The sequence below is a fragment of the Oryzias melastigma genome, linkage group LG3, assembly GCF_002922805.2.
Source record: "Oryzias melastigma strain HK-1 linkage group LG3, ASM292280v2, whole genome shotgun sequence".
NCBI lineage: Eukaryota > Metazoa > Chordata > Actinopteri > Beloniformes > Adrianichthyidae > Oryzias > Oryzias melastigma.
Genome location: NC_050514.1, coordinates 6,433,004 through 6,444,953, shown reverse-complemented (window position 1 = coordinate 6,444,953; position 11,950 = coordinate 6,433,004). Strand labels below are relative to the sequence as shown.

The 11,950-nt window shown below is 40.7% G+C and overlaps 1 protein-coding gene across 9 annotated transcripts in view; it reads left to right on the top strand.

Annotated features, from left to right (window-relative positions):
- The window catches only part of nav2a (neuron navigator 2a), a 235,859-nt gene that overhangs the window by 167,105 nt on the left and 56,804 nt on the right, over window positions 1-11,950 (top strand). For 8 of the 9 annotated variants that reach the window (XM_036217057.1, XM_036217061.1, XM_024294964.2 and 5 more), the window contains 4 exons: window positions 5,473-6,613; window positions 7,661-7,770; window positions 7,851-7,959; window positions 8,947-9,360. In XM_036217057.1, coding sequence (XP_036072950.1) covers window positions 5,473-6,613; window positions 7,661-7,770; window positions 7,851-7,959; window positions 8,947-9,360 — 1,774 coding nt within the window. The remainder of the gene's footprint in view (window positions 1-5,472; window positions 6,614-7,660; window positions 7,771-7,850; window positions 7,960-8,946; window positions 9,361-11,950) is intronic. The other variant, XM_036217052.1, reaches the window with a different exon arrangement.

The following is an 11,950-nucleotide window of genomic DNA, read 5'->3' as shown; positions in this document are numbered from 1 at the left end:
CATTTCTTTAATGAATCATAACTTGGAAAAGGCTAGAAATTAGCTTTTTTTTCCCCAACATCCTTATACATTTTTTTCTTCATGACTAGGCCAGATTAAACTACCTGGCGGACCGGATGCCGTCCGCGGGCTGTATGTTTGACACCTCTGTTCTAAGGGTTTAGTTATAAATTGACTGAGTAAAAGTAGAGGACCAACGATGCCACCTCTAGACATTTAAGTTTCCAACCTGAGGAAAACCCTGATCACGAAGTCTCAGTCCGTTTGGACCGCAGGTTAAATCACTGGTGAAGCCCTCTGCTCTCTGTTCCTTTTATTGTGAAGCTCCTCCCCCAACAGTGGCCCCGATCAGCTCCACTTCTCTTTCTGCACTCTCACTTTGAGATTGTCCTCTCATCTTCTGTCCATCTTCTCCTTACCTTCACCTCTTTCTCTGATGCTCCTGGATATCACACATGAGGTTCGTCAGCTTCTCACTTGAAGTTTTTGCTGCAAATTGTTAATAGTTTTTTTATAAGTAACCATAGTTTAGTTTTTGCAGATTTTGCATGAAATCTATAATTAGGAGTTTCTATCTATGACTTTGTCAAACTTTTTTAACAAATATAATTTATGTCTGATACTTTTTTACATGTACAAATTCAATCTTAAACAGTTCAAATCTATGTTTGGAAGTGTTGCTGCGGTCAGTAATGGACACCAGCAGCCTCACTGTGAGTGTGTTGTGACACCAGACTGCAGAGCAGTTTCAGCAGGATGCTACGGTAAAAGTATAGAGACACCCGGATCGTCTCTACTGCTTTCTGTTAATGTAAGCTGACAGACTTTGGGTGTTCATCAGATGACACAGAGCAGAGGGAGAGCTGGTGGCACCCGTGCGTGCGTGCGTGTGCATGTGGATGTGTGAGTGTGTGGCTGATGCTCCTGCTACATGAATAGCCTTCAGATTAGCCGTGGCATCACTGTTTGAGTGTATTCATGTGGAGAATCTTTAAAAAGTTTCAGGCTCCGCACAAAAGCTGGCTGTCCCACTCGCTTTGTGGGACACAATGACTGAAGAGCGAGAGGGAGAGCTTTGGAAATTGGAACCTGATGAGTTAGCAAACACCTGCAGCCTCAAAATACGTTTTGCTCATGAAGTTGAGCGTGCGGGATGCAGTAGCTGGAGGTTTCTAACTTCCTTCCGTTTACTTCTTTGCTTCAGTAGTCACTTTTTGTGTAACAGTAAGAGTTCTGTGTTTCTGCATCACTTCATAAATTAGAAACAGTGAAGGGGTTTTCATTGACTGTATGTGAGAACTGGACTGAGTGACCCCTCCCCCATCACATTCCAAACAAGAAGTACCTGCTGGTTCCAAGAAGCCAAAATCCCAAAGACTTCTATAGAGAAATAAACAGCTATTACTCAGTCATTATATTTGACTGTATAACCATTCTTGTTCTGATACATTTTTATAACAAGTTCTTGATCATTTTTTTATTTAGTTTAAGTTATTACAATTATAAACTTACCAATAAGATACCTTAAGAATATGTGGTTTTCTCTTACCCACTTTCAAGTGGTAGGGGTGTGGCTTTCCAATGAGGTCCCTCTGGATTGGCTAGAATGGTTGCTACGGAGACTCATTTCTGGCTCCAACATGGCAACATCTGTGTCAGCAAAACTGAATTGACTTTACTTAATTTTCTATGAATGACGTCACATTCACTCTGTCCAGTTCTCATATACAGTCAATGGAAGGCCTACGTTTAACTAAAGTAATGTAAGTAAAGTAAGAGCCAATGAGCTCAAGCCCCGCCCCCATGTAAAATTAGGATCAGCTCAGCAGGGAAAACTCAAAAACTCTGAATTGAAACTGAAAACAAAGAACTGAAAGCAAACAGGGAAAAACGAGAAATGGAGAAGTTGAAATTACAAATATTTTTTTGTATCAGTTTTAGTTTTTATACAAGTTTCAAATTTCCTTTTTTTAATTTTCAGTATTTCTTTCAAGTTTTCAATTTATTTTTTTAAATAATTCTTTGTATGTATTTTCGAGTTAAAAACTGGTTTCAAGTTTTCTTTTTTGTTCAAATTTACAATCCCGGTTTTTCGGATTTTCAATTTAGTTTTTCATTCACTTTAAGCTGATCCTGATTTGACCCCATAAAGATCTTTACCAATCAAACTGGATCGTCTGCACGTTTTGTGCTACTGTGCCATTATGTTTGCCCTTAGGTGCTCAAAGGAGTTCGCAGACAGGAAGTAATGGGGTGGTCTGTGATTCTATCATTTTCTGCATTTAATTTTAATCACCAATGAGTGCTCCAATGAAGCATTTAAAAAGGAAACTCTTTAATTCCTTCAAGATGCTTCTCACAGCAGAAAGTAGCATAATGAGCAAACAGCAGTGGGCGCTTTAATTTGAGGATGTGGCTCTAGGCTGCACAGGGTCATTAGGCTCTTATTCTGACAGTGAGCTAAAGAAGATTTTTATTTTGAAGGGGACATGTTTCCTTTAGAGCAGGGGTGTCGAACTCAATCACAAAAGGGGCCAAAATCCAAAACACACCTTAGGTCACGGGCCGAACAGGAGAAACATTTATTGAACACTCTAAAACAAAATTAAAATATTTTTTTTAACACAGCTATGAATAAAAAGGCAGGAATATTATTCCAGAATAAATCAACTTAAACCTTAAATAACTTTCAATATTTTACCATCCATAAAAATATATTTTGTCAAAATTATACAAGTTAGACATGAGCACAAGATAACGAGTCATTAATGACAATAAAATAAAATTCTATTATTATTATTATTATTTTGGTAATTGTGATGTCACACCTGATAATGTTATATTAACTTAACAGCAGTGAGGCTGGCAGGGAAACAAACTGCATCTGACCCAGAGATGAAACGCATTTGCAAAGAAAACTCTGTTTATTTCTTGATCTCTTCTCATGCTGGAATTTATTTTCCTTTTCTCTCCCTAGTGGCAGAATTGCACATTGTAGCCATTTCTTTAAATGGTTAAATTAAATTAATCATTTTTAAAAAGTATAACTGTAAAAAGAAAGTAATTAGTGGAGATAAAAAAGTAAAACTTGATTTGACTCATTTTCAAACAGTTAAAAGACATTACGTATTAGAAGCTTTTTAACAGATTTTTTAGTACTGGATTTTTTTTATTTGTGAAGAAATTCAAGGATTTTAAGCTTTTGTTAAACAATTAATGAACAATTTAGTTCATTAGATTAGCACATTTTTGTCTGAAAATGGAAAATCTAAAGATTTGCTGCGTTGAGATTGATCCTAGGTGACACAGGATGTCTTTTATTTTGAAAGGGAGTCATGTGAAATCTCTTTCAAAAATAATACATTTTTTTCAAGCTTTGTAAAAGAAAATAGGTTAATTTTGACAAAAAATGTGTTTATAGCTATCACAATAGTCACATTAATATAAAAACAAATCATTGTCCTATTTTCCTGAAAATGAATAACACTTTGGGAGAAATCGACTCAAATGGTTGCAGACCCCTGAGCTAGAAACTCCTTATACTTTTTTCTCTTCATGACTGGGCCAGAATCAACCATCTTGAGGGCCACATGTTTGACACCCCTGGTTTACATCGTTTATACGCAATACTACATCAATGTTAAGCAATAGTGGGTAACTTTAGCAAGATACAAGACAAATTTGTGGCTTTCTATGACCGCTATGGTTTATGGCTTCTTTGCATGGTTCATTCGTACTTCTTCTGGGGTTTAAGGGTGTCTGTTTTGTGTCATCTGTGAAACATTATACGTACAAGACCACGATATTTCTCCACTATATTTTACTCGACGATATATATTCACTTATGACCAAATTTTGGCCAACTTGACCAACTTTGACCAACTTTTGCTTTCTGAAGCAAACCATCTACTTTATTGATGAAGAATACGTCATTTGGAATAATAGTGTCAACTACGTTGTTAAACGTTCCCCCATGGCATACTAACTGGAGCATGTTGGTCCTGGTCACTTGGTTCAGTCACAAGTCCCCGTTTTTTTTTCTGACCCAAGTTCCTCTACTGGGACAGCCCGCTGGCCTACATCAAAGACGTACTCATCCCCAACCTGCCCTGCTTGTTTTCTCCTTTTCTATAATCACCAAAGATCCTATTCTCATTCAGTCGCCTCGGCATGGAACCACTTATTAGCAGCCTGACCCACTTTGCTAATTGCAAACTACTTGCACGACTAATTGGGCGCTAATCACCTCCTAATGACTGCTGTGTTCCCGGCTGCACTCTCTAAATGCTAAATAGTGGGAGAAAAGGGTGGCATTGTGGGTTTGGACTCACAAATGAAAGCACAAGAGACACACGGGAATAACTGTAGCGTTTAGGAGCGTTTAGGAAAAAATACAAAGTACCGTGGATGAGCGGTGAATGAATGAAGAGATGAGATGTTAATGGGGAGATTCTGTTTGAATTTTGGTTAAAGGAAAAATCTGTGGTGAATATTTTTTTGGATTGCTCAGAAAAGTGTTCCTACTGCCTTCTGGTGTTTTTTTATTTATATTTATTGAAAAACAACTAACCAAAAAAAATAAAAAAAATAGAACACACTGGACCTGATTTATTTATTAATTTTTTTTTATTGTTTGAGATTTAAAACAAAATCCCCCATGGTATTGGTATTAAAGTAAAGTTAGAAGTATTTATAGTAAAAAAAAGTTTTTTGTTTAGTTATTTTGATCTTTTATTGCACCACAATGTCACAAAGTTAAATGACAAGACCTCAAAATGAGGCTTTTCACTGCTATTATTGGGTTCAAATTATTTGCGATTAATTTATTTAATTAATAACATGTCCGGATTAATTATTCACATAAGCAAATGACAGTCTAAAATAAGACGCTTTTAAAATAAATCAAAATTTGATTGGGTCTTTAACCCTTTAACACTGGAGCTTAACTGTTAACACCATAATTCCAGTAGATTCTGATGAAGAAAAGCAGCTTTTCTTCATCAGAATCTACTGGAATTATGGTGTTAACGGTTGAAAAGTTATAGTATGTTAAAGATTGTGTGTGTAAGCGTCACTGACAGCTCAAGAAATCCATGGATGTGTTTCTGACACAACCAGACTCTTACAGAATGGAGTCTTACTCCCATGACTTGTTATTCCAAGTCATCCCGAAGAACTTAAATGAGGTTTCCTTGTTTTTCCGACTTTCACTGACATCACTGGAAAAACCTCTGAATAAACACGTCTTGTGCCTGAGAGCAACTGAAATGTTATGATTGGTCCCTCCCAGTCCTCTCTGCATTGGCCTCTTCTCAATGGCAGTTGCTGTTTGAATATTCAAATATTACTGGTCGAGCTCTGAGTCTCTGAGCTTTTCAAAAAAGCCCAGACTTACTGCAGGACTTTCACCTGTTGGTGAGTTGGATATGCTGATCTACGTCACCTTCATGAAGTTTCCTCTTTCTGTTGCAGATTCCTCGGATTCTTTATGTGAGCACGCTCCATCACCAGCGCTGACCACCAGCTCTCTGTCGTCCTCCACAGCCATCCCCCAGCCCAACAGCGGCAGCAAACCCTGGAGGAGCAAATCCTCTAGCTCCAAGCAGGCGTCTTCTCAGACTCCGTCCTCCACCGCCCCCCCCTCGTCGGCCATGCAGTCCAGCAAACAAGACAAAGACGTGGCCGGTAAGGCCGCTTCAGGAACCGAGGCTCCTCCCAAACCTGCTGCTCAGAGGTCGATGCTGGAGAAGCTTAAGCTCTTCAACAGTAAAGGAGGGTCAAAATCCTCTTTGACTTCCTCCTCCTCCAATGGAGTGGGACCCCAACCAGACTGTGCCGCCCCAGCCAGGAGGTCAGGAGCAACAACGGTGGAAAAATCGGAATCCGGCTCCGTTACCGACCCCCTAGAGGAGGATGAAGGAAACCACCGGCCAGGATTGAATGGAACCAGCAACGGGGTGGCGGCGCCCTCAGCTGGCACTACGACTGCCAGCAGTCCCAAGATTGCTCTCAAAGGCATCGCCCAACGCACTTTTAGCCGAGCTCTGACCGCCAAAAAGAGCTCTGCCAAAGGCCCCGATAAAGACAAAGACAAGGAGCGGGGGAAGGAGAAGGGGAAGGAGGTGAGGAAGCAAGGCCCCGACCGGCCGGAACTCAGAGGAGAGGAGTCCAAGGTGGAAGCGACGTCTGTTCCTGCAGATGCTGATGTCTCAAACAAAAGATCTTCCAAAATTGCCAGTTTCATCCCTAAAGGAGGGAAAGTGGCCAAAAAGGAGAGTTCTGCCCCCGCCCACAGCGGAATACCAAAGCCAGGGAGCAAATCTCAAGGGGGGAAGGCTTCTTCAGTCAAGGAGTCGGGGGAGAGGCCCCGGAGCATGCGGCTCGGAGGGGGGCTGGTTATGCACCGTGGGGCCCTGGACAGAGACCGGGACAGCAGACACTCCAGCTCTACCTCCAGCCTGGCCTCCACAGAGGGGAAACCCAGCGGGCCCAACGCGGGCGGAGCAGGAAGCACCCAGAGCACAGCCAGCAACACCGTCAGTGTGCAGCTACCTCAGACACAGCAGCTCCACAGTCACCCCAACACCGCCACCGTCGCCCCCTTCATGTACAGGTGAGCTCCTGGGAACCTTTACAGACCATGGATATGGTGCCTTAGCCCTAACCATAACCCGGTACCGGACGCTGATCGGTACTGATCCGCGGCCGTTTTTCTCTGTAAAATGCATCTTTCTTTTGTTTTTAAGTCAAAGGGTCTTCTTCCATTTCTAATTTCTGCTAAAAGCAACATTTTAGCGCTCGGTTTAATAAAGTACTGGATGTTTTATTAACACTTGACCAAGCGACCTGGCATGGGTTAAAGAATGAGTCGGATGTGGTGGAGAGAGTAGTTTTTTCAAAATAAAACTTCCTTGAGAGAATATAAATAATTGTGTTTTTTGTTCCTCTTTGGTCTCAGTACCAGTCTGCAGCCTGGGGGTTGAAGACCACTGCTGCAAAGCACCTATTTTTACTGAAACAGTTTACAGTTTATCTTTGATAACCCAAAAAGTTTCACGTTGACTTCTTAAACTAAACAATCACTCTGAGTGTTTTACCTCCTGTCTTGTCTTTTGGACAAATACATGTTTTGTTTCTTTGACCAATGTCCTCTTAAACCCTCCTGGTGCTGTCCGTTTATCCTCTCTGTCCCCATGCACGATTGACCTGTAGGCTTTACACACCAGTCACACAAAAATACACACGAGTATTTAGTTTGGACCATGTAGAATCAGGAAGGTATATCTGTGGCTCTACGGTCAAATATGGTCAAGATCCATATTTTTTGTGAGTGCCTCCCAGTGGCTTATGGGAGACTTAGATTGGCTAACAAGGACAAAGTCTGGAGCAAAGGTTGTGTTCAGCTGGGGCATTTCGACGTCTGAAAAGGAACCAGGCAGTGCAGCGGACAAGCTCTGTCGATTTATCCCTCCACAACAAATCTTTCTGATGTTGCTGACTTAGCAGGCATTCGTTTTGGACCAGAGTCATAAGACTGCAGATTGGAGTCGTAATCAGGTTTATCCTTCCTTTGTGGCAACTTTCTGAAAATTAGGTTCCCACGAAGTTCTTGCTAATTCAGATTCAGGGCTTTCACCGCTTGCATAATTTCTTTTCTCAGATCCCAAACAGATGGAGACGGAACCGAGGACGGCGAGAACAGTTCTGTGGGAGGAAGTGGAGACGTCTCCTGCGCCAAAACCAACCATAACCCCATGGAAGACCTTTCAGGTGAGAGGCTGCTGCCGTCGGTGCATGGAAATCAGCTGTCAGTTTACGGTTTCTAAACTTTCTCTATGTATGTGACTCAGGTGAAGATCCAGAAACGAGACGGCTGCGTACTGTCAAAAACATAGCAGACCTGCGGCAAAACCTGGAGGAGACCATGTCCAGTCTGCGAGGAACTCAGGTCACACACAGGTAGAGTCACATTCATCAGGAAAATGATCTTACTGTCAAAATTCCAGATGAAATTGTTTTAGTTTGCTGCTGCTCTCTGCAAGGAAAACTGTATTAATCCCTTAATGCATGAATTTATGTCCAACTAGAAAAGTTGCATTACCTGTGATAATGTTGGTGTGAATGCTTTTTGTTGAAAGAAGTTGCTGAAGATGCTAAAGCAATTAACACAAGTGATGCAATTTAGTCCAATTGCTGAAATGTTAAATTTGCTAAAAGACTGGAAATTAAGTTTAACAACTATGAAAGAGAGCTGAAGTTGACCTAAATTTCTGAAATATTTTGTAGTAAAATAGCCAAAAAGTCTCTAATACATGCCAGTTTTGCAAAAAATATATTTAGAGTTGCTTAAATATTAGCTAAACTCCAAGTTAGCCCAAAAAACCTTAGTAGATGCCAAATTAGCCAAAAAAGTTAGCTTGTTGCCGAAATACTAGCTAAACTTCAAATTAGCCTAAAGTTCCTCAGTAATATAATTGGCCAAAAACGTTAGCATGTTGCTAAAATAATTAGCTAAACTCCAAATTAGCATAAAACACCTCAGTAGAAGCCAAATTAGCAAAAAAAAATAAAATAAAATAAAAAGCTAAAATGTTGCTTAAACACTAGCTAAACTCTAAAATAGCCTAAAATTCTTCAGTTAACTAAATTAGTCAAAAACGTTAGCATGTTGCTAAAATAGAAGCTAAACTCCAAAATAGTATAAATAATAAATCAGCCAGAAACATTAGCCAGGGGTAGGTAACCCCAGGCCTCGAGTCCCACCTACCCTGCTCTGCGATTTTTATAGTTTAGTCTTAAGTTTCTTCATATTTGTCCTCCATCATCAGAAAAATGCTACAAGAACATGTTATAACACAAAATACCCTTTCCATCAGTTAATCAAATGTAACTGTTTTTCTCAGTAGATGTTAGCTACATCCTGAACCTTCTCTCTCTCTATGTCAGCAGCTTGGAAACCACCTTTGATGGCAGCATCACCACAGACATCAGCAGCAGTGCCGGCAGCAACAACACCAGCGCAGGCAGTCGAAGCATCCTCAGCCTTTCCTCCTCCCGCCCCTCACTGTCCCCGTGGAGGTTGGGCCAGTCCAGCCCTCGTCTGCAGGCAGGCGACGCTCCCTCTCTGGGTAACGGCTACGGCGCTCGGATGGCTGGAGGACAGGCGGGGCGCTACCTGTACCCCGGGCACCTCCGGAGGCAGCTGGCTGGAAGGGGCGGAGCCCTCTGCAGCTTGGACCTCGGCGACAGAGCTGCGGAGGACATCGAGCTGGACGGGATCGCCATGGAGGTGACGGGATACATGAGCGACGGAGACGTGCTGAGCAAGAATGCTGTGCGGACTGATGATGTCACCAGCGGGTAAGCTCCGTTCCTTTTACTTTAAGAACAACACAAGAAAACTGAAAACAACTTGAAATAAAACCTAATGGTGGTAATAATAATCGTAAGTGTTTTAAAGATGAAGAAAATTGAATTTTTGGTGTTTTTAGCTTGTTCTGTACCATTTTTCCCATGATGGAGAGAAAATGAAGTTTAAAACTGCATTCTGCAGTATTTGTTTATTTAAATTGTTGAGAATTAAGAGCTGACAAAAAATACAGTTTGAAAAAGCTTGTAGTTGTTATAGTCAGTAGGTCTAAAACTCCCTGCTCTGCTCAATTCTGATGCATCCACTTGCAGACAAATAGATCCATGAACGTCTTTGTTTTCCTCATCTGAACTGGAATCTGGATCTAAACTTTATGACTGAATAGCTCTGATATTCCTCGCCATTTTTGTTGTAGCGGTAATGTTATGGTGGGGATTGTGACTGGCTGTATGCTAACGGGACAGCATGTAAACAAAGGGATGATGGGATATCAGTGGAGGCTTACTTCCGCACCACAACTCGGGGGCAAATTTCTAATGAACCACAGCTGCTCTGCAAAAACTATGTCCTAGAACGTCATTTTTGATTTTGGATAAAACATTATATAAATATATAATATAAAATTAATAAAATAAAAGTAAATACTTGAAATGCTTTTTCATTTTCACAATGTAACTGCACTACTTGGCTCTTAAATGACATGAAAAAGGAATTCTCCGAACAGCTTTTTCTGTAACTTCATTAAAATGATAAAGAAAATGGCATATAACATTTCATTTTCAAGAAGTTCTTTAGTGATTTTTTACCAAAATTCAATAAGAAATATCAAATTTAAAAATTAAAATGCATAAACATAAATGCTTTTTCATTTTCACAATGTAACTGCACTACTTGTCTCTTGAATAAAATGAAAAAGCAATTCTCCTAATGGCTTTTTCATTTTATTCTACTTGAAAGTGAAAAAACATTTACTTTTATTTTGAATTATGAGTCACAAACGCTTCCATAAAATATAACCATAAACAATAGATCCAAAGATGACTGGAGTGGGACTTTAAAATGAAACAATCTTAAGATAGAATTTATTTTAAAAAGTAATCATACTCTGGTTATGGTTCAGTAACATTCAAAGAGTCTTTTTTTGGTAAATGTGTGTATTTTTTGTGGAGCTTCACACACTTTTTTGTCTTATTGGTGTTAATTACTAGAAATATCAAAATGATCCAGAAGAGGGCAGCGTTGTTCCTTCATGATATAACTAAAATAATGTTAGGCTGAGGCCAGACAGCACAAGTGATCATTATTCTCCACTGAAGCACCATTGCTCCCCTCTCAGGTGCAGTAGTGATGCTGCCTCCATAACCAGTTTGTTTTCTTCTCTCAGAGCCAGTGACCATGTTGCAACAGGCTCCCTGCATAACTTTGTTGCCACACCGTGCAATTTAAACATTGTTGTCTTTATTATTATCAGATAAAGCTGCGAAAGGCGCCGCAATGCCTTCAGGTGGCCTCAAAAAAACCAAAGATAAGACCCTGGATCTGACTCAGTCTGTGGTGAGATTGTGGAGACTGAAATGAATTGATTCCATTCAGTAGTCAGTCACTGATGATGAAACGGAAAGTTGCTCCAGAAAGTGTTGCACAAATATTCTGCAGTGCAAACTGAACAACCTTCGACATGACCCGACGTCAAGCTGTCAGTAAATGTTTTGCTTCTTCTGAGTGAATCATTGCTCATGATCTGACACAGAGTGGAGATCAAATCCTCACTTCTTCAAACCCGTGGACCTGAAACCTGCTGCTGTTTGCCTTTTTGCTTGACAAACGAGCGTGCTGACGGATTTATTATCCGTGTCTTGTTTATTTTCTGTAGATGAAAGCGGTTTTGGGGCCTCACATCCTGAGTGTTTACATTCAGCGATCCCAAATTTACTGGAGAGTCAAAGTGATTTACGACGGACAAATGAGCTTTTATTCCCATGAAGCCACGACTTTTCTGACTGGATGTATGCGAGGTGGGCGGAGTCACTCCGACCGTTAAAAACGAAGACAGAGGAGCAGCCTGCCTCCGTATATCCGAGCTATCTCTGGGTTTGCTTTGCTGCAAGTCACTGGGGAGGTGATAGTTCTTCTGCAGCAGGGGACTCCAATTGATCTAACACATAAAGCTGAAGTCTGCTAGCTTGATGCTAATGTATAATGGGATCGAAAAAAGAAAAAAGATTGGAATCAAATTGATCCAGTCTCTGGTAAATCGATTCGAATAGTTTCTGGAAATTATTATCAATACCTAGCCCAAAAAAGTCACGGTCTATGTGGGTCTCTAGCGGCCAGATTGAGGAAAAAAAGAAATAAATGTATGTGTCTCTGATAGTGTTTGGGGGGGCCAGGCCAAAAGTGGAGGGGGGCCGGGTCCGGCTCGCGGGCCGTACTTTGAAGACCCCTTTTCTTTTGTCACTGTTTTTTGTTGATATGGATTATAACCCTAACCTCTGTCCACTTTTCATCATATTTACACAGATAACAGCAAATATATAGATAGATATATAGTTATATAGCTATCTATCTATATATCTATCT